This window comes from Lepisosteus platostomus, chromosome 5 (assembly GCF_059453375.1).
Source record: "Lepisosteus platostomus isolate fLepPlt1 chromosome 5, fLepPlt1.hap1, whole genome shotgun sequence".
In the NCBI taxonomy this organism is placed as follows: domain Eukaryota; kingdom Metazoa; phylum Chordata; class Actinopteri; order Semionotiformes; family Lepisosteidae; genus Lepisosteus; species Lepisosteus platostomus.
Window position 1 is genome coordinate 48,450,825 of NC_142615.1, and position 23,024 is coordinate 48,473,848.

The following is a 23,024-nucleotide window of genomic DNA, read 5'->3' on the forward strand; positions in this document are numbered from 1 at the left end:
ACTCAAACAACGCACACACTTGGATACTAATACACAACAATACATTTATTAATACATAAAATGTGCATAAACATAACAGATCTTATAGAGGGGGTTAGCAGTATACAAAAGGTATATATTCAATAACGAAGAGTTACAAACCAAGACGGACATACATTCTGTAATATCATTCATTTAGACTGTTTTGTAAATGAACTTTGTTACAACTTGTACATTAGATACTCAAAAGCAAGTACATGACTCATAGGAATTAAATTGCTATCAACTCAGGTTGAGGTAACAATTGAATTCTCGAGCTGTAATGCAGAATGTTGAATACTCATCCGCTTTATGGGGATTCAGATCTCCCGCGGACGCAAAGAAGCAGTGGCAGGCTGTTACCGTGTCCAATCGGCGCTCTCTGGCCCGGTGCAAGGCAGTGCTGGTTTCTGCTGCGATGCGCTGCTGATGCTCTCTGAAGACCGGCTAGTTAGTGTTGGCTGAAACTAGTAGAGTTTGCACGCAGATAAGTCACAATCTTTAGACAGGAAGAAGGCCGGTTCGTTCCCGATGTAGCGCGAGTCCTGAATACTGATATTCAGCTGTCCACAGTTCCAACCGTAGTTCACTCGTCGATCAGGTGAGCGTTTGCGGTGGGTTCACGAGGCTTGCTGCTGGGCTAACCTCGGGTGGATCCTTTGGTTACACGCTGGCAACCTCCGTTCTCGACTCTTAGAACAAGTCCTGGCACTGGGACACACTGGCCGTTACGTGACTGTCTGAGCCGAGTCTGAAGATGTCCAGGAGGAGCTGGAGTTGTACCTGGAGGAACTACGGTCGCTCATAGGTTGAAAGTTCCATGGGCATTCGAGAATCATTTTGTGACTTACTGCAACAATTAACAATTGTCCCAGTAAATGCACAAACCCCTACAGTTACTGGTGCCTCGTGAGAGGATGCCTACATTTACTGGTGCCCCGTGTGAGGATGAGTAACCATGAACTCTGACCTTGGGGTTGTAAACCACTTGGGATGAGACTCTCCCTTGGAATCTCCCAGACAGTGAGGCACCAGAGATGACCATTCATGTGTCTCAGCTTTGGGAGTTGTTCCTTATCAGAACACTCTATCAGCTAGAAAAACACCTTAAATGTGAACCAAATGGAAAGGCCTCTCTGTATCAAGCACCACTTGAGATGAAGGAGAGAGAGACTGGCAAGGGAGCAGCAAACTTAATTCCTGTATTTTAATAAACCTTGCCGCTACAATGGTCTCTCACCTGTGTGAATGCGCTGGTGGGTTTTTAAGTCACTTGACTGACTAAAACTCTTCCCACACTGACTGCAGATGAACGGCCTCTCTCCTGTGTGAATGCGCTGGTGTGATTGTAAGTGGTTTTTCCAACTAAAGCTCTTCCCACATTGACTGCAGCTGAACGGTCTCTCTCCTGTGTGAATGCGCTGGTGGGTTATTAAGGTACTGGACTGACTAAAACTCTTCCCACACTGACTGCAGCTGAACGGTCTCTCTCCTGTGTGTATGCGCTGGTGGGTTATTAAGGTACTTGACCGACTAAAACTCTTCCCACACTGACTGCAACTGAATGGTCTCTCTCCTGTGTGAATATGCTGGTGGGTTTTTAAGTGACCTGACCGACTAAAACTCTTCCCACACTGACTGCAGATGAACGGCCTCTCTCCTGTGTGAATGCGCTGGTGGATTATTAAGCTACTTGAGTTACTAAAACTCTTCCCACACTGACTGCAGCTGAATGGTCTCTCTCCTGTGTGAATGCGCTTGTGCCTTTTTAAGTGATTTGACTGACTAAAACTCTTTCCACACTGACTGCAGCTGAATGGTCTCTCTCCATTGTGACTGCGCTGGTGTGATTGTAAGTGGTTTTTCCAACTAAAGCTCTTCCCACACTGACTGCAGCTGAACGGTCTCTCTCCTGTGTGAATGCGCTGGTGGGCTATTAAGCTATTTGACTGACTAAAACTCTTCCCACACTGACTGCAGCTGAACGGTCTTTCTCCTGTGTGAATGCGCTTGTGCCTTTTTAAGTGATTTGACTTACTAAAACTCTTTCCACACTGACTGCAGCTGAATGGTCTCTCTCCATTGTGACTGCGCTGGTGTGATTGTAAGTGGTTTTTCCAACTAAAGCTCTTCCCACACTGACTGCAGCTGAACGGTCTCTCTCCTGTGTGAATGCGCTGGTGGGCTATTAAGCTATTTGACTGACTAAAACTCTTCCCACACTGACTGCAGCTGAACGGTCTTTCTCCTGTGTGAATGCGCTTGTGCCTTTTTAAGTGATTTGACTTACTAAAACTCTTTCCACACTGACTGCAGCTGAATGGTCTCTCTCCGTTGTGACTGCGCTGGTGTGATTGTAAGTGGTTTTTCCGACTAAAGCTCTTCCCACACTGACTGCAGCCGAACGGTCTCTCTCCTGTGTGAATGTGCTGGTGGATAATTAAGTTACTTGACTTACTAAAACTCTTCCCACCCTGACTACAGCTGAACGGTCTCTCTCCTGTGTGAATGCGCTGGTGGATAATTAAGTTACTTGACTGACTAAAACTCTTCCCACACTGACTGCACCTGAAAGGTCTCTCTCCTGTGTGAAGGTGCTGGTAGGGTTTTGAAATGCTAGACTGACAGAAACGCTGCTCCTCCCTGTGCCATAATATCAGTTTGTCCACTCCATCTGAGCAAGGCCTTGAGTGATTCTTCCTCATCCCCTGATCGTGCTGGGGTCTCTTATTCTGCAAATGCTCCATGGAATGGTCTTGCTCTGTGTGCTGAAACTGAGATTTGTTTTCTCCACCGTGACCTTCAGTGTGCTGCTCAGTAGTGTGAATCATCTGGGGCTCCATCTCCAGCTCTCTGAGACTTAAACCATCCAGTTCATTCAGTTGTTCCTCTCTTTGCCCAAGAACAGACATACTCTCCAGTTCATTAAAACTTTCAACGATTTTCTCAGTAACCAGATTATTAAACCTGTGTGTTAAGTCATCAGATGCTAAGGGATTACATGATTGTTTGAGACTCTGCAATGACAGTCTCTCCACTTGAACAGAACAAGGCCTAATTATTATCAAGCCCTGTAGGAGCTGCTGTTGCTCCTCCCTGTACTGACTCTCCTCTCGGTGCTGTATCTCAACACTGTTCTCTTCACCAGGTACATCAGTCTGCTGCTCTGCACAGTCAATCAACTGGGGCTCCATGTCCTGCTCTGTAAGATTAAAGACATCCAGTTCTTCACTGTGCTCTTGTACAGAGACACAGCCCAATTCATTACAACCTTGTGTAATATTGTTCGAGTCCAGATTATTCATCTTCTCTATAAAATCATCACATACAAAGAGCCCAGGTGTCTCACTCTCAGGGTCTGTCTTCATCGTGGGCACAGAGTCCAGGTACCTGACACTCTGTCTGCTCTCTGTGTGCTGCTCCCTGAGTTTCTCTTTCTCTTGTGCGGCAGTGAAAACTGTCTCCTGCATCAGACTGGAGCCCCACTCCTCCTCACTGTGCTGCTGTTCAAGAGGAGCCCTTTCCCCAGGTTCAGAGAGAGTACTGGCCTCTGAGCCTGTAAACACAGGACAAGAAAACAAGACCTTTATAATAATAATAAAAAAACTATTTTATGTAGCACCTTTAAAGGTGGCTTCTCAAAGCGTTTTATAGAATGACCTACAACAAAAAATACACAAAATTAGCACAATGAGAATACACAGTTAGAGGAGACAGTAGATGGTGGTAAGAGGGGTAAAGAACAGTTAAATAAAGGCTCTTCTGAAGAAGGTTTTGAGTCTGGATTTGAAGGAGTTTAGAGAAGGCCACTCTCCGATATCCTTAGGGAGAGAGTTCCAGAGCTTGGGGGGATAACAGGTGAAGGCCCTGTCACCTATACAATGTAGACGGGCTTGAGGGACAGTAAGGAGAGCAGAATTAGAAGAGCGAAGGTTGTGAGGTGGGGAGTAGGGTGATAACTCAGACAGGTACGGAGCCATGGAGAGTCTTATAGGTGCGCAGGAGGATTGTTAAGTCAATATGAAACTTGACAGGAAGCCAGTGCAAGGACTCCAGGATAGGAGTAATGTGAACACTTGCACTAGACCTGGTCAGGATTCTGGCTGCCGAATTGTGGACATACTGGAGTTTGTTCAATGGGGATTTAGAAACCCCAGAGAGTAGAGCGTTACAGAAGTCGATTCAAGATTAGACAACACTTTTCAGCCACAGTTAGTGATAACATAGGGCGTAGTCGAGGAATATTTCTGAAGTGAATGAAAGATGTTTTGACAACATTCTGCGCATATGGGTCGAACGTCAAATATCATCCCCAAGTTTTTCAATTTAGACTGAAGCTCAAGTACAAGACCATCTACAGATAGGGTTTCTTACGGGTTTTATAAAGTTGATGGGTGGTGCCAATAAGCATGGTTTCAGTCTTGTCACAGTTAACATGAAGGACATTTTGAGTCATCCAAGTTCTTATGTCAGAGCTGCAATTAGAATAGAGACAGTCACATCAGCATAAGGTTTGGTATGTATGTATGTATATATGAGTAACATTAGCATAGTAATGATAGCTGAGGCTATGAGATCTTAAAAGCTTCAAGCTAAAGCTGTAAGCTTTAAGCTACACAAACACACGTCTAGTATACTCGCAATCAATTTGGGTTGTTTAAGCATAGAGCAATAAGAGGGTTTAAGGGGGTTTCTAATATTATGTGATTTTAGATATATAAGCTTTGTCAGAAACCTAACTACCATGTAAAAAATAAGACTACAGAAATAATAATAATACATTACATTTACATTAACACTGCACTGAGAAAGAGAGGGGTTCATGCAGACACACTGACTGCACACTACAGTACATTTACACTACACTGAGAGTGAGGGATTTATACTGACAAGGACAAACTGGAAATTACAGCATATTAAGACTGCACTGAGAGAGGGGGGTAAATACAGACAGACTGACTGGAAACTACAGTGCATTAACAATGTAATGAAAGAGAGGGGTTCATAGAGACACACTGACTGGACACTCCAGTAGATTAACACTGCACTGAGAGAGAGAGGGGTTCATACAGACACACCGACTGGACACTCCAGTACATTAACACTGCACTGAGAGAGAGGGGTTAATACAGACACACCGACTGGATGCTGCAGTACATTAACACTACACTGAGAAGGGGGTTAATTAGCTCCGTAAAGTTGCCCCCCTACAGACAGCACAAACAATGAAACTTACCTCATTCGTTAGTGCTATGTTTGTGTCGGTTTGTGCTGTTAAAAATAGCATTTTTGCTGCTTTCATTCCCGAGATATAGTGCCTTGTTTTTCTGGTGATCACGTGATCATGCACGGTGACTTGGACCTCCAGTAACCCCATCTGCCGAGTTCAAGCACTCTGTTACCAGCGCGAGAGTAACAATTCTGCAACTTTATTCCTCGTTTTGCCCAGGTAGGGGGCAGCGGTGGATTTTGCATTTAATATCATTATCTTCTATGTGTTTGTGTGAACAGGAAAATTACATTTGTCTCCAATATCATACCCGAATCAGAGGAGTTGCGGGTGTAGACTTAAAAAGCGAACATTAGCAAAATTGTATACTCTTACAAAGAGGCTTTAACAAACAAGTCTTAATACCTCATAGCATTGTCCCTTTTTAAAAATATGAAGAAGTAATCAGTTTCGCATTGTCTCCTTCTTAAATAAACAGGCATCAAGGGACGTGTGAAGATTCGACCTGTCTGTCAAGTCACGTATTTAAAAAGACTTGAATTTGCAACATTCTGAACCACTGTTGCTCTTTTTTATGCAAAGCCAAAGTGAAAAGGAACTACGACTTCAGGACTTTTATTTTTAAGGGGCACTATGTACAAAGTTTACACAAGTTCATAACACATCCGAGAAACAAGAGTCTTACCATCTCACACATGAACACCGTGGCAATATTGGGAAATATTTTTATTTTCACAGAACAGAAGTGAACATATATCTAGGTTCTCTGAAAAACTGGCATTATCCACGTGTTTGTATTTACAGGGGTCTTATGCGCAAACATGAAACGCTCACAGTTAGCTCACAGTTTTTTTATCTGCGTTTCTGGTCAGTCCTTGGTGTAGAATACAGCATGAGGGCACACCTCGACCTCTGAATACACAGATATGACTACAAGGACGCTTACAGGTACCAAAACACTCAGTACTTAAATTACTGGATGTGATGAAAACAATGAATGCAATTTGTTTTCCGACTCTGTCTGGTCGGGTGGGGGTGGATGTTTTACATTTTAATATAGCGCCTTCTTTTTCTGGTCGTGACGTCACTCTGTGCCATCAGCTCCATACAAAACCGCAAGTTCACGATCACCAGATCTTTCAATTGTGATCTCTTGATCAGCTGACCCCAGCCTTTGCAGTTGATGTTTGATTTATTATCTGCATCTCTGGCGAAGACCTCTTCTTCCAAATCGTAAGTTACTTTACAAACTAGAAATGCTATACTGTAATTATGATGCTACGTTGACGTTCCCATGAATTTATTTTAAAGTAAAGATATTTGAGAAACTTGTTTTATATCGCGGGGAATACTACAAAAATTAGTAAGCTGCATTTGTCGTTATCATATTTCTACACATGCAAGTGAAACTTGAAAGGATTTGTCACACTTCTGAATTTAAATTATAATGTTTTGTTTCTGTAAGTGTTACAAGGAGAACTGAACCCCAAAAAATCTCCGACATGTTACAAATTGCTGATGTGAAAGCTGAAATGATTAAGTGGTGAATGCAATGCTTTAAAAACATATCATAAACGAAAGAAGTGGTGATGGGCCTTGGTATTGGAGTTAACGTGAGTAGGCAGGTCTAAAAAATATTAATTTATTGATTTCTATCTACATATACAGAGACTTTTTGATGTGCACTTAAACTGTAATCTATTACAATGTAAAAAACTTAGTTATTTTCATTTACGCAGTGGAGGAAAGTCCCCATTACCTGTAGAGCGCTTTCACTGGGGTTTCCAGAGAAGCACTATGTAGCTGAAAGGATATTATTATAAATCACGTAAAAATTGGGAAGAAGCACAGTTTAAGCCAGGTGAGTGTTTTTTGAGTGTTAATCGGACTTCTCCATACTTTGCATTAAACATTTCCCATAAAACCCGGGCCATGGGTTTAGCTGGGGATTCGGCCATCAAATGAACACTAAGATTAAAGGGTGACATCATAGAGCTAACAAATGAGAAGTGTAAAGCTCACCACGATTTGTTGTTTGAGACTTCAGTTCTAAGCAATATACAGTGTTTTGCATTCATCCTTATTTCTTTCTGGGGATTTAAACTACTCATCAATTGCTTGATTTTTTTTAAACCTTGAGCGGTCCTATTCCACGTACTGCACTACATATTTGTGATTTTTGGTTGTTAATTCTTAATTGTGTATGAAAGTAGATATCAGACCTACTGCATGCAATAGCTTATTAAGGAGCTGTTGCCTTTCTATTGTTCCATTACCTGTAGAGAGGGAGAGGGGTTTATAATGTACGTTGAAGTACCTGCCTCTGTGAAGTTCTGAGCATCTTTGGGAATGTTTGCACGGTTTACATTGATTGATCATGTCCCAGAAGCAGCAGGCATGAAACTGGTGATTCCACTATTGTAGTAAATGTAGCAGAGTTAACCATTTGACAATAGATTAAGGTCTGCCTTCACAGAGCATAGAACAGGATAAAATGAGTTTTGTGAGCTTTATTAAGTTATCCCCTCACACAACAGAGTATATTAAGGAAGTACAGAGTTGGTATAAAATTGCATCATTTGGTGTGTTACACTGTTACCACACTTAAGAGACCAAGGAAATGTACTGGATTAAAGCTCTGCATTGTTCATTGTTATTCTGACATTGTTAAACATTTTACACATTGTTTGGTTATGAAAGTCGCTGTGAGGACAGGATTTGTTTTTTTGTATTTTAAACAATGTATGTTGTTGCACCATAGTACTCATTCTACATATTTGCCCTTCATTCCAGGATTCATCACCTACAGGCACTGTTAGGAGGGTAGGAACTTAACAGTACTAACATTCAGGCTGTGCTGCCAGACAACCCGACAAAAGAATATACTCAAGTGCTGCAGGGCTGCAAAGGTAACAAAGAATCAATGTATACATGCATAACAGAGTAACTGCAAACTATAAAATCACACTTAGAACAAAAAAATAGCAGAAGGATACGATGCTTTTCCTTCTGATGAAGTTCTAGAAGAAATAGGTGAAGCAAGGGACCAAGAGCCAAGCTGTACCCTTGATGCATGCCCGACAGCATTGGAAGACTGGGTAACAGAAATCTGTGAAGAATGCAGGTTGCTTGTTGTGGACAGTGGTGATAGATATAACCTGCATTTCCTACCGGAGACTGTTCCTCATCTCACCAGGCTTGCTTGATATCTCCCACTCTGGACTGGCTTAATGGTTCCACTTTTCAAAAGTGTGAACATCACTGCAAGCTCAGCCAATGTGGAGATGGATTTCAAAATCCTAAAACAATCAGTGCTGAAGCATGAGTTGACAGGTTCCTTATGAAGCACCTAGCACCCATAGAAGGTATGAGAATATCAATGGGTGTTCATGGTGTTTACCAGCAGTGTGAGAGGGCCATTATCAGTGCTACCACATCCAGCTCTCTAGAACAGCAGAGCGGAACACTTGTTATAAGTTCTGAAAAACAAACAGAGCTCAAAAAGGACAAAGAACTGGTGTATCCATAAAATCTGAGTTGTTTGGAAAATTGGAGAGGGCTTGCTGCACCACCTAAAAAACGGAAACCATCTTTTTATCTTATGCCTCATTCTGAGTGGTTACACATAGATTTTTCTGTTCCTGTGAAAAAAGATGTAGTGGCTCTGATGAGGAACTGAAGCAGCAGAGACCTGCCCCCAGTAAAGGTGAGTGGAGACACTGTGAGTATACTGAAAACTTGTGCCTTTGATGTCAGTGCCTATGCAGTGCCTATTGTGACAGCAGGACTTCTAGCAGCTATGTTAATCAGGCTGTAGATAGCATCTACAACTGGTGAAACATTTGGCACAGAAAGGTGTGCACAAAGATGTTTATGTTCTAAGAGCTAAAATTTTGAGGGACATTTTTGGTGCAACGAAAATAGTCAGGGCTACAACAAGTGAGGGCTGAATGTAACATTTGAGAAATCATAGCAAAAGTGTTCTTAACAGTGCCGTGTGGTAGCACTGAGTCGGCGCTCATCGCCAAGTTGTCCCCTCCATTGTGGAGTCACACAATATCCCATTTGTTTCTGTAGATTTGAATACGCTGAGAGCAAGAGGAGTAACAGGGCTATAGGAGGCTGTACAGAAACAAATTAAATTAAGCCAATCCAAATGTCTCTCTCAAATTGGTGACATGGGAGATTGGCTGAGTCATGAAGAAAACACTGTCCAGTCTCAAAATATCTTTGAGAGTCAACTTTCAGATTTTCCACATAACCTGGAATTAAATGGGAAGACCTTCAAATTAAGAGGTGTCACTGCGTTCTGCCCACCTGTCCTGGGTCATTACATTGCATACTGCAAAAGACACGACTTCATCTGGGATAAATCTGATGATCTAAAAAAGACAATTAAATCTGTGTCTTCAGTGGTCAAGGTGTGCCCTCACGCTGTATTCTATACCAAGGTCTGACCAGAAACACAAATAAAAATCTTCACACGTCCCTTGATGCCTATGTTTATATAAGAAGGAGACAATATGAAACTGATTACTTCTTCAGATTTTTAAAAAAGGACAATGTTATGAGGTATTAAGACTTGCTCGTTAAAGCCTCTTTGCAAGAACATACAATTGTTTTTTAATGTCGCTTTTTAAGGTTACACTTGAAACTCTTCTGATACGGGTATGATATTAGAGACAAATGTAATTTTCCTATTCACACAAACACATAGAAGATAATGATATTAAATGCAAAATCCACCGCTGCCCCCTACCTGGGCAAACAGAGGAACAGAGTTGCAGAATTGTTACTCTCGCGCCGGTAACAGAGTGCTTGAACTTGGCAGATGGGGTTACTGGAGGTCAAAGTCACTGTGCATGGTCACGTGATCACCGGAAAAACAAGGCGCTATATCTCGGGAATGAAAGCAGCACAAACGCTACTTTCAACGGCACAAACCGGCACAATCCCAGCACTAACGAATGGGGTGAGTTTCATTGTTTGTGCTGTCTGTGGGGATGGCAAATTCACAGAGCTTACTATTCGCATGAAGAATCTCTATCTGCTTGTTTGTTTGTTTAAGTGTTTAGAGAAAATTCCCACGACACTACTCAAAACTCTGCCCCTCTACTGAGTATATACTTTATTTTCCCAATATAGGAAACAGAGCAAATAAAAGAATTACCATTTAATTACATACAATACCAGATGCAATCTCTTACCATCTTAAGAGCAAGAGTTCACATGAAAGTAAATCAAAACCTGATAGTTTCCACAAAAAAAGTCTCTCTTGCGAGATAAATATTCAAGAAGCCGCTACAAATTATCACCTGGTACCTATTTTTCTATGTATATCACCATTCTCTCTTGTGTGTTAGACTTTCAGCAAGGAAAAGTATTTTTTGTACAATCCAGAACCTTGAATTGCAACAGAAAATGGTTTTACATATATACACTATGTAGCAAAATCTCTCAGTAACAAAAACAAAACCACAATAATTATTATAAGAAGGAGACATATTCTCCTGGTTCTGTGGCTGAACTATACATACATACAGCAAAGAATATGCAAAATCTTTGTTTTAATCTGAAATTTTTTATACAAATGTATAATGCAATCACTTTTTCACACAGGGCCATGTAGGTTTGGATTTTTCTTCCCTTCCCTTCATAAAAACCTTCATTTAAAAACTGCATTTTGTGTTTACTTGTGTTATCTTTGTCTAATATTTCAATTTGTTTGATGATCTGAAACATTTCAGTGTGACAAACATGCAAAAAAATAAGAAATCAGGAAGGGGGCAAATACTTTTTCACACCACTGTACATATCACAACCTGTTAAATATTCACTTTAAATTCATGAGCTCTTAAGCCCTATCTGGTAGTGAGGATGAATCAATGTTAAATTGAGGAACAGTAGCTTGAGCCCCACCCCCCAGACAGACCGAAAAAAGGGTTCACTGTCACACAGATGAGCACATTTGACAAAGCGAGGCTCCGAACCGCAGAAGCCACAAATCCTGCTCTTGTGTCAGTGTTAGAGGGTTTAAAAGACATTCAACACACATTTTTTTATCCATGGCATAACTTGTCCTCCCTATTCACTAACATTATAAGACCATGTCCCAGTTTTCAAACTGTACCCTAAGCCCTTCCTCCAGGTCCACACCTCCATAACACAGCATAAGAAGTGTGGACTTCAAGTACATGAGGATTTGAGAGGCACCGTTACAAAAAGGGGGGCATGGGACACCCCCCCAAGTGACGTCACCGGTTTGTTACGTGGGTCAAAACGCTTCCTGTGGTTGCTGCTGCTTTTGCAGTGATTGAGTGCATGTGGACAGAATTTCTTAAATATGTTTTTTATCCTTTCTCCATTCGCAGGCTGATGAACTTGAATCTCACCACGTCTATCCCTGAACCAAAAGGGAGTGACGCGTTGTGTTCATTCGTGTTGAGCAGACTCGACTCCAAACAGGCAAAGTAAAGAAGGGAAAACTTGGTGATACCGCCCTGTTTATCCGCGGCTTTGTGTTACTAAAGACATTTCAACTTGACTATCCCAGTACACAAATGACAGTAGGAGGAAAATCATTCATTCGCTTTCTTTCAATGCAAACTAGGCTGAACCTCAAAGCTTTGTACTATTGAATACGTCTGCTATTAAATATTCCATCTACAAAATATACTGCAGGTTAACCAATATTATATTCACCAAAATGGGGTGGCGAAATCAAATCTGTACGTCAAAACATTGTACCTAGAACACAAACAGGATTAATCTGAAAGTAATACATAATCTACAGATGTAAATAATACATACAGCATGAATACCTAAAGTAGTTCACGTAGGGAGCTGCATCAGTATGCGTAGGCTGCAAAGGAACAAGTAGAGGTATATTCCTGTGCTGAAAAGAGAAGAAAAGAAACAACTTTTCGGCTGTGGAGCCTTCTTCGGGCGTCAAAACCTTCTTCCACAGCTGAAATGTTGTATCTTCTCTTTCCGGCAGGGAATAAACCTTTACTTGTTCCCGAACCGAAGGTAGTCGAATGTATGTAATTTTGTTTTACATAAAATATGCTAGTTTTAAAACCGTAAAAATAATATTTTACTTTCCAATTGTGGGGGGAAAGCAAGCGCTGTCTTGACATTAGTGGTTCAATAATAATAAAGCCTGCTTTACTACACCAGCTACATCACTTCTTTGCTGGGTATTCCTCAGACTATATTCAGAAGACGGCAAAACAGAGCACAAAGCAATAACTCACCGTAGCAATTAACAGGGTCTAGGAGGAGAAGCTGATCGAACAAAGTTGTAATCATTTTCTTAAGACTCTTTTGTGCTCTCCAGAAGATTGAAAAGAGCAGCGGAGGACAGTCGGGGATGTAATTTCACGAAAACATTTGTTCTGTCTAAATTGCCAGTATTTAACACTGCACTGGAGGGGAGTTAATACAGACACACTGACTGACTGGACACTCCAGTACAGTAACACTGCACTGAGAGAGAGGGGTTCATACAGACACACTGACTGACTGGACACTCCAGTACATTAACACTGCACTGAGAGAGAGAGGGGTTCATACAGACACACACGGACTGGACACTCCAGTACATTAACACTGCACTGAGAGAGAGAGGGGTTCATACAGACACACACTGACTGGACACTCCAGTACATTAACACTGCACTGAGAGAGAGAGGGGTTCATACAGACATACACTGACTGGACACTCCAGTACATTTACACTGCACTGAGAGAGAGAGAGGGGTTCATACAGACACACACTGACTGGACACTCCAGTACATTAACACTGCACTGATAGAGAGGGGTTCATACAGACACACTGGCTGACTGGACATTGCTGTACAATGCAGTACATTAACACTGCACAGAAGAGATAGTTACCGCCACATCGATAAATAATCTGCCCACAAACATATTTCCAAGACTCCAAAGTCTCCTAAATTGGCTTTCACATGGAGAAAGTGTATCAATTGACGACATATTTCTGTCCACATTTAAAGAACAGCAATAACATTAATGAGAATATAACACGACCACAACTAGTTTAGTTCGCAGAAAAGAATCCCTCGGAAACATCACAAACCTTTCCTACTTCGCTCTGCATCTCTCCTCTACAGTTTCAACAGTGAGGAAGTTAAAAACACCGTTTTAAACACAAACGTTACTAATTAAAAGTCACTGCACTTACCCGACGGCTCCGTTTCTTCATTTGTTTCTGCAGTGATTTCACAGGGAGGCATGAGTCCAACATGATCTGTCCCTCCCTGATCTCCTCCTGCTCCCGACTCCTTCTCCCACAGCTGCAGTCGCACTTTAAAGGTCTCGTTTTCCTTCATTCGCGTTATTTCTGTCCCGAAACTGTCCCTGACACACTGTGTGATATTAATCACGGCCCGACTCACCAGGATCTGGGAGACGCTGCGGAGTTTGTCTCGAAACGAGTCCTGGGAGTCAGACATCCTGTTTCGGAAAACTTCTGAAACTTCAGACACGAACGATTTGAGCAAAACCTCGATGAAACAGTGAAGATCGTTTTCCTGCTTCATTTGCGCGATTTCGGCCCCGAAAACATTGTCGACTGACATGATTTTAATCTAGACCCGTCTCGCCAGAACCTGGGAGATCCGGCGGAGTTTTTCTTCAATCGACTTCTCGGAATCATCTGTCAGGTTTCGGAAAACTTCCGAAACTTCGTGCACGATCGATTTAAGCACAATCTCCATGAAAGAGTGCGCCTCAGTTTCCAGATTAAGCAACAGATTCTCCATTTTTTTCAGAGTCGATCTGAAAAACACAAACAATTCCTGCAGCTGCAGTGGCTGTAAACACGTGGGTTTGAACAGAGAAAGCAAAACGTGGTCAAACAGAGGACTTCCGGGTTATCAGATGAACTTCCTTAGTGACCGTTGCTATGAACCACAGAAATATTAGTCGAATAATAATAATCTTAAAAAAATAGTCCAGAATAGATGTTTGCGTTATATTATAGTGTAGCGTATACGACCGACATTTTTTATTTTATTTTTATTAAATGTGTAAATAATTTACAAATACAACTACAGGAGCAGAAATGGATACAAGAAAAAAAAAACACGAACAGAAAAAAATTAACTGCCAGAGGTAACGAAGTAAATTATATTTTTTACATATATCAAATGTTTTCCTTTTGATTGATTTTTATATAATTTAAATAATATTTCAACTCCATCTGAAAAGTACTAAAAAGGGGAGTATTATTGGACCATTTTGATTTTATGAATGTGAAATGTACTAAGAATGAGTAATAAATTTGCTATAAATAAATGTTTTTTTAAAAAAGTTATCTTACACCGTACAATATCAAAGTCCTTAAACCTAAAAAACACCTTTAAATGCCTACAAACAAAATTCTGCAAGTCCGTCCAAAACAACTTCACAAACACACACCTAAATGTACCAAAGGTTCCCTTTCAGCCCGACAAAAAATGCACAAATCATCCTGCTCATGCTTAAATAAGTACTTTAGAGAGTAATTATTTAACTGGATAAAACCTATGAACAATTTGAAATGATATCTTTAACTTTATTTGTAATACAATATCCAACAGGAGTTGTCCAAACTAACTTCCAATTTATATTTTCAAATGGTGCAATCCAAAATGATCAACTTGACGCACATGCCTTTCCTGTATAAAGTAAAAATCATCTCTCATTTTTTTACAAAACAAATTGCTTTTCTTTTTGCTACATTTCGAATACCGTTAATTTAATAGAAACATCTACCTTAATTTCTTATTTATTCCGCACATCTGCAGTCACTGTTTACATGTCTGCATTGTTTACTTGTACGTTGTCTACTGTTTGTACAGTATATTGTCTTGATGCACTGTCTGTACTTTGTGTAAAGTATCTATATCTATGCTCTCGCAGTCTCCTTCCTCACCGCTCCTGCTCGCTCGACACTCAGTCTCTATGCCTGGGCTCGTTGAATCTCTGTCCAAGTCTTTTGGATCTTAATGACTATATGAACAAAAATTAATTTCAGGTTTACAAATTTGACACCTACTCAATTCAGAGTGCACATGTTTCTTGTTACAGAGGGGAAAAAATGCACATGAAATTTCTCATGCTCACCTATAAGGCTCTGCATGGCTTGGCACCTCAGTACCTGTCTGAACTATTATCGCCCTACTCCCCACCCCGCAACCTTCTCTCTTCTAATTCTGCTCTCCTAACTGTTCCCCAAGCCCATCTACATTCTGTGGGTGACAGGGCCTTCTCCTGTTCTGCCCCCAAGCCCTGGAACTCTCTCCCCACGGATATCACAGAGTCACCTTCTCTAAACTACTTCAAATTCTTCAAAAGCCTTTACTGAACTGGTTCCATTCTTCACCCCTCTGCTTTTCTTAGTACCACCATCCACGGTCTCCTCTATATATTGTAATTGTGTTTTATCTTGTGTATTTTTATTTATTGTTGTTGTCATTCTGTAAAGAGCTTTGAGAAGCCTCCTTTTAAGGCGCTATCCCCATGTACCCCATGTATTAAGAAGACCCCCCTATTCCAGTATATTACCTGTAGTGTTATATTTTAAAAAAATCATACAAAAATAAAGAACACTTTCACAACCCAAAGCAAGGTTGTATAAGGTGAGGGGGGCTGTCTGGTGTGTAAAACACTTGGTTGTAGCATTGTAAATGTTGTGCTACAAATGCCTCAGCGAGTCATGAAGAGGACCTCCCTATCCCAGTGTATTATGAAAGCTTTTTTTTATTTAATGTTATGAAAGCTTAACGGCAATTTTCTGTTCCTTTTTTGATAGTCTTTGGGCTTCCTTTTCCAGTTTCTTCCGCTGTTGTTCCAAAGCCCTTTTCTCCCTTTCTGCCATTTTCTGCTGCCTTAATACTTCCTCAGCGTCCCAGTGTATTGCATGTCTAATCGGTGCCGTATTGAAAAAAAAAAAAACTGAAAGAGGTTTCACAACCCAAAGCAAGGCTGGGAAAGGTCAGAGGACCTGCTTAGTGTGTAAAACACTTACTTGCAGCATTGTGGGGGCTGTGGTTTAAGTGCTATTGGCTTGTGAACAGCATCCCCCTATCCTAGTGCACAGTGCCACATTCAATAAAACCATGAGAAAAAATGATTCACAACCCAAAGCTCTGCCAGTCTTCTGTGTAAACAATCATGGACATCATGATTTGAACATCATGGGTGCTGTTTTTAAAAAGCTGTTGAATAAAGAATAGGAATTTTCATGCAGAATGAAAACAGGAAATAAAGAAAGGGTTTCAGAAATAAAACAAAGCTTTATTCCCGTGCTGACAGTCTGGGTAATTGGAAACTGCTGTTCTGCTTCCTATGGTCATATATGGGTTTTTCGCATGAAACTCTATTGAGCAGTATTTCTGCGTTGTGAACATAGTATACAGCGGTCCCCCAGTGTTCCAGATGGTGCGTAATTGTGCATCAATCAAAACCCCGACTGTCAGAAAAGGATAATTAGCTCACTGATATGTTTATGGAGGGGTTGTGAAAATTTTCAAAGTCGTGGTCTTTAAAATGCATTTGGTTTGAAGGCGTTCTGTGTTATATGATATGTGATATGGACACAAGAATATTCGTGCATGGAATAAAAAGACAAACTGAAGGCTGTGAGAACATTCACAATGTACTTTATACACAGAGCAATTGTATATACAAAGCAATTGTTTCATAAAAATGCTACAGGCGTGCCAAAATCGTTTTCGAACTTCAAGCTTACTTTACCCCGGTGAAAGAGATGAAGACACAGACATTCAATGGAAACGAATTTGATTCACTCAAGGCTCCGCTCTTTTGTTGTGATGTCATTTTAATTAATGTTAGCTGTGATTAGGTGTCGTTTTTGTCTCTTTTAACTTAAGAGTTAAAGAGTTTAAGAGTCTGCTCCTTTCTTCCTGGTATAGAAATAACATGTTCCATGTTTACAACCACCACTATAAATTATTTGTTCAGCTCTAACGCCTGTCTGCGTTGACAAGGCATCTCAAAATGACATATTAAATAAGAACACGATCCTTCCGGTTACCATTCCTGTGGTTGGAGTGTTGTTTCGCCCTTTTTTGTTCTTCTACAAATATTTACAGACGGCTTTATCACTGGAGTTGTACAGAAGAAGTGTGCATCGGTCCATGAAAATCATCAGTACTGCTGTTGTTCTATGCGTAGTTTAACCGAGAGCACTTAAAAGATGCAAAAAGCTTTCAAAGAAAACAGAATTGAAAGACAGTAGAGTAAGGAGGTAAAAAAGCACTCCCCCGTCGAGGAATTAACCACCGTCGCCCGTGTGACTGGATATAAAAATAACTGATTCTTTTTTGCCCAGTCTCTGGAAGCTTCAATGCGATTATTTTTTCTTCCTTATTTCTTCATTCCCATGAATTTACTGTGTAGTAGAGGAAACACGAAAGTGGGAAATTGCAGGCATTCTCCGTGAGCACACACCAGTGGGGATGTAGCTCAGTGGTAGCGTGCATGCTTCGCATGTATGAGGTCCTGGGTTCAATCCCTGGCATCTCCACGTGCTTTATAATTATTGTGCTCACATCGCAATCTTCTGTTGAGTGAGAACTCTTTGTAGGTGTTCATAGAGAGCCAGGTTTACACAATTAAGTTCAGTCACACACGAAGTGCTACAGTGTTGCTCTGCTGTTTTAGATGTACCTCCAAAGCATTTAGTTCTGTTAATTACAACAAATGATTTGAACTAATTTAACGTCATATTCAGGAAATCCAGAGACCGTCTCCACACTTGTCGTGGCTGTTGAAGAAATCACCTGTTAAATCTCACCCGGGATTTCCTGAGAGATCATTCAGCGAGCGAGTCCTCCCTCTGGACTCCGCACTGAGCTGAAAGCTGTGCGAATTCCTCACTGTGTGTCCTGTACTGTTACATGTGCTTTCGTGTAGGTGTGGAGCACAGCAACAAGAACACCTTAAACTTTTTCCATATGTGAAGGAAAAGGCAAAAGAGCATGAATAGTATTAATCGTTTAAAATATCCATGGTACAACTTGAGAAAGTACTGAAGGACTAAACAACGACTTTTGATGATTACAAGAGATTCAAGAAACACAACCATCTGCACACGGGCTTGGATCCGGAACGCTTCAGTTAAGACAAAGCGAAGGATACGAACTGTTAACTCTCTTCACGTCTTACCGTTTGTGAAATAAAAAAAAATACTTTCTTAATAATTTCTTACTGCTGATAGACGATTTATTGCATTTTAACAAAATCACAATTACAAACATTTTGGGTTAAACTGTTATTCACACACTCTAACGAAGATAAACGTTAGTGTCTTCTGATGTGTGAGCCCATTTCTAATAAGAATAAAATTGTTTATTTTATTTTTATAAAATATTTTCAATACCATCCAAAAAGTCGAAAGTTTCAATTGCATGCAACTGATGAGATCTCTCTTCGATGGAAGTTATAAGTACATCCAAAACACGTTTCTTGTGGATCCAGAAGAGGATCATTATGAGGCTCAAAACATGCCTGTCTTTTCTTTTTTTGAGGATGAATTGATTGTTGAGGTGTAATCATTGGTTCAAAACCGAAACATCTGCTATTGCTGTTGTTTCTTTGATAGTTTCTTCAAATCCTTCAATTGATCTTCGATATCGAGGGATAATATCATACAAGTTGTGTTTTTTTTTAATCACCAATTCTATTAAAATGTCACCTTCTTTTACAGATGTCTTGCATGTATCACAAGATATAACAGTCCCCTTGCGTCCTCAGGTAAAATGTTTTAAAAAGTACAACAAAAGTACAATATACTGAACAGCATTTATGCTTACATGTATATTAAAATGAAGGTACATATACCAAGATATTAAAATACAATTGTACAGATTTGTGAAGTTTTCCACCAAATCTGCACTGTAATTTTGAAGTATTATATCTGAGAATGCAAGGTGAGTATGAAGATCAAATTCAATGAGTGAAAATGATTTTCTTGGAAGTTGCCGATGTTGGTCATTATTGATCATTCCAGGTGATATTGACTTAGGTCCTCAAATGTTTACTTGTTCTAGCTTGAAATGTGCAAAATACTCACATTTCTTTCAAATATGAAGATGTTTTACTGTATCTAGTGCTCTGTACTCGTCAATCTGGGTGCTATAAAATACCTATGGTTTGAGGTGCAGTATAAAGTGAATATTGGGGTGTCTCCAGTGCTGTGGGATGCTGCATTTTAAATTGAGCAGCTCCTGAAGGCAGGACAAGGAGTCTTAGATAGATAGATGCAATTTCTTCTCATGGGATCAATAAAGTTTCTATCTTAACCTTTTGATTTGAAGGGAATGTAAATAACAGCCAGGTTGTCTCTTTGGTTGTGTTGTGTCTGGCTCTGTCGACAGTGCCTTTTGTTCCTTGTGTGGATTAAATCATACTTATGAATTGATCACAAACATTTAGGCATTCTCTCCTTCTGGGGTTGATTTTATCATTGTGAGTGGCCAAAGGTTCCTTATATATTTAATTAAAAGTCTTTAATTGTACAAAATTAAGAAATTACAAATGAATGACAAAATGGTTTTAAAAAGTTTATTTTTAAAAAGGAAATGTTAAGAAAATGTCTATACATTTCTGCACATCAGAAATGTTACATTCAGAATTCTATATCAATTAATAGTTTTATTTCAGAAACATATCATATTGTACAAGAAAAAAGACTGAATGGAATAGGGAACTTTAAGGTCTCCCTGTTTTAAAACACAAACTGCAGGTCCTGTAGACAAAGTCAATGAGGACAGTGACTCACTGGTCAGAGCTCTCAGGTGACAGACAGTGTCAGTGTGGAAGCAGTGGAGTGAAGTGGACTCAGGTCACAGACAGTCTCAGTGCTCAGAACTGTTGTAAGACTGTGTGACTCTGTTGGTGAAGCTCTTCTGTGTCTAGACCTGCTGGAGGAGGTTCTCCCAGACAGCCCTGTCAGTCTCACAGCGCCCATCCTCTCCCTGAGAGTCATGCCCAACATCATCGTAGTCAGTCCTATCAGGGGCAGGGGCTCCTTCTTCAGAGGGCAGTGTGGGCAGGACCCTGTCCACTCCAGGGCCAGGCTGGAGGACACCTGACAGAGAGACAGACTCATGATTTGTCAAATGAGCCAGTTATTGAAATAATATTGTTACATATTAGGATTATGAAAATTGTGAATATCAAAAATGACTGAGTAGATAAATTAAAAAATAAATTAATCATAACCCCCAACTTTTAAAGATTTTGCCAAGAATATACCCAAGCATTTGGTATAGTTAACGTCACATAAGAGATTTGTTCTTTGGAACAGCTTTATTGAAAAAAGTACAATTAGTTAAATATTTGTTATTAACAACACTACACACACGAAATTACACACAACATAAATATACAGCACGCAATTACAAATTTGCTAACAAGGTTTTTTAGACACCTACATCCTAACCACCCAGAAAATCCTCAAACTGCTACCAAGTATTCAGCTTTTACAGAACACCTATATAAAAGAAAGAGAAACCAAACCTTCTAAGCCTAAGACATTACAACCTACAATTAAATCTCTCTTTGTGAACCCAATTGTTACAAAATGAATGGGAGCCTATCTCCCTGTTCTAAAGATGCTCCCACTAGCCAGGAGAGGCACTCTTTAACTAAGGGATTCTCTAAAGAAGAAATAAAAGTTTCTAAAAACAACAGAAAGGCAAGCTCTCTTTATGAGGGTCAAAGACTAAACTCCAGTCTGGTCTTTCCAGTTGATCTGGACAAGTAGTAGAAGCAAGAAGTAGCTCTCACCTTCTATCATTCCTGGACGGTTGATTGACAATCATTTATCCAGAACTTAACTAAACTTTATGGTTGCTTTGATCACTGAATCTCACACCTCAACATCTCAGCAAACATCTCCTTGCTTTGCAGCCCCTAACCGTGTACTGTAATTGGAATTGGAATTGGAATTGATTTGACATTAGCCACATGTACCTAGATTTTTTAAAACACTTACGTAGTCACAATAGTGTAGTTAATGGGGATTTTAATTTTCTGTAACAATCAGAAATTATCGCAGTATATTTTGAGAGTACTTGTAGACTTTTAGGAACTAATCAAACATAATAATCTATAGTCTCACACATATATTCTAACCAGACAATATACAATTTATTGATATAATCATAATTTGCATAGCAAAAACAAGCATAATAGAACATATCTGAGAAGTAATCTGCTTTGATATCAATGGCTATTAGTGGACTAACAGTTATAGTATACAGAATAGATGTTACAATATTGTACTCAAAAGCATTTAATAGGATTGTTTTAAAATTAAATTGTATCTTTTTGGAAGAATTGATAATTCAGTGCAGAATTCACTTATACTTATGAAGTATCAATGCTCTAAAACCACAGTGAGGAAGACCTAGTAATTTCTGAGCCTAGTAATTCTCTCTGCAGTCAGAGAACAGAATTCCTGGTCTTGGGGAATCTAAAGCTTTGTTCTGCCCAGACCTCATTCACTCATCATTAATCAGCTGCTGATCAATTTTAATCAATTTAAACCTGATTGGCTAGGTGTGTCAGTAGGTGGGTTTCAGTGACACTGTGATCTTTGTGATCTAACTTTGTACAATTCAGGTCACTCAGCCTTTATTGGCTGTTATTGATCCTTGTAGGACATGATAGAGTGAAGCTACTGCTACTGCAAAATGACTGATTCCCCCCTGTCTTGGATGACAGTGCAACAGAGATGGATTACTGGATGTTATCTTTCCCATCCCTGAACTACCTAACCCACACTGAGCCCCCTGGCTGTAGCCCCTTTTACCTGAAGTGGGGTCTTCCTCACTGCTGAACACATCACTGTACCCAGAGGGTGTCTCATCAGAGAGGAGTCTCCCTGTGAACAGAAGAGCAGGTCAGGAATGGCTCTGCCATTCTGACACAGACTGGCCTGTCAGATACCTCTTCTCTTCTAGGTAGTGTTTATTTGCAGATATGAAATTAGGTTGAGACTAATTTCTAATGACAAAGGCTACTGTGGGCTGGTACAGGGGGTACTCCTTAGTCTTATTTATAATAACTCACCTGACACAGTGTCTGGACTCTGGGGCACAGTGATGGCATCATCATAGTACTCAGGGGCCTCTTCTTTCACAGAGGACATCGGCTTTCCTAAAGCACACAGAGCACAGCTTTACTGTCACACATCAGCACACTGAGTTATCTAGAGCACAGGACTGCTGGAGCTCATCAGAACACACTGATTAACTGAACATCACACAGGAGCTAAAACTCCAGGCTCTAAGCAGTTTCCAGTCCTATTTCCAGTCCTATTCACAACTGTAATAAATGTAAAACAATTCCTAGATTTTCAAATAAGATGTTGAAGGAAAACAGGGCAGAGAAAGTTTGGCTGTATTTGGACAGAGAGGGTGGTAATGTGAACCCTATGAGATACTGAAGAGGAGCCGGACACTGTCAGCAGTGACCCAGACTGAGTGATCAGGGCTTAGATCACAGAGAGAGAGTCAGATTCATGTAACTGGTAGAGAATAGTACAGACTCTGTATTCAGAGGCTGAGATCCAAGAAAGAGTAGAGAGATTCAGACTCTGTGGGATTGGTGCAGAGTTTCCCCATGTGATTGGACTGAAATTACCCACCTGACAAGGCATCTGGACTCTGAGGTACAGTTACAGCATCATCATAGTACTCTGGGATCTCTTCTTTCAGAGAGGTTATCGAGTCTCCT

The 23,024-nt window shown here is 40.3% G+C and overlaps 1 protein-coding gene, 1 long non-coding RNA gene and 1 other non-coding gene across 3 annotated transcripts; 1 reads left to right on the plus strand and 2 right to left on the minus strand.

Moving 5' to 3' along the window:
- Positions 1-27: 27 nt before the first annotated feature.
- LOC148668156 (uncharacterized) lies at positions 28-14,106 on the minus strand. The gene is made up of 2 exons (XM_088632410.1): positions 13,456-14,106; positions 28-3,574 (listed from the first exon to the last, which is right to left on the minus strand). Exons 1-2 carry the CDS (start codon positions 13,850-13,852, stop codon positions 1,242-1,244), a joined length of 2,730 nt encoding a protein of 909 aa, XP_088488536.1. The 5' UTR covers positions 13,853-14,106; the 3' UTR covers positions 28-1,241.
- A 3,627-nt stretch (positions 14,107-17,733) lies between these two features.
- trnaa-cgc (transfer RNA alanine (anticodon CGC)) lies at positions 17,734-17,805 on the plus strand. The gene has a single exon. It is a non-coding gene; the product is annotated as a tRNA-Ala (tRNA).
- A 2,025-nt stretch (positions 17,806-19,830) lies between these two features.
- On the minus strand, positions 19,831-22,173 carry LOC148668158 (uncharacterized). Its single transcript, XR_015937087.1, has 2 exons — positions 22,099-22,173; positions 19,831-20,370 (listed from the first exon to the last, which is right to left on the minus strand). It is a non-coding gene; the product is annotated as an uncharacterized LOC148668158 (long non-coding RNA).
- Positions 22,174-23,024: the final 851 nt, after the last annotated feature.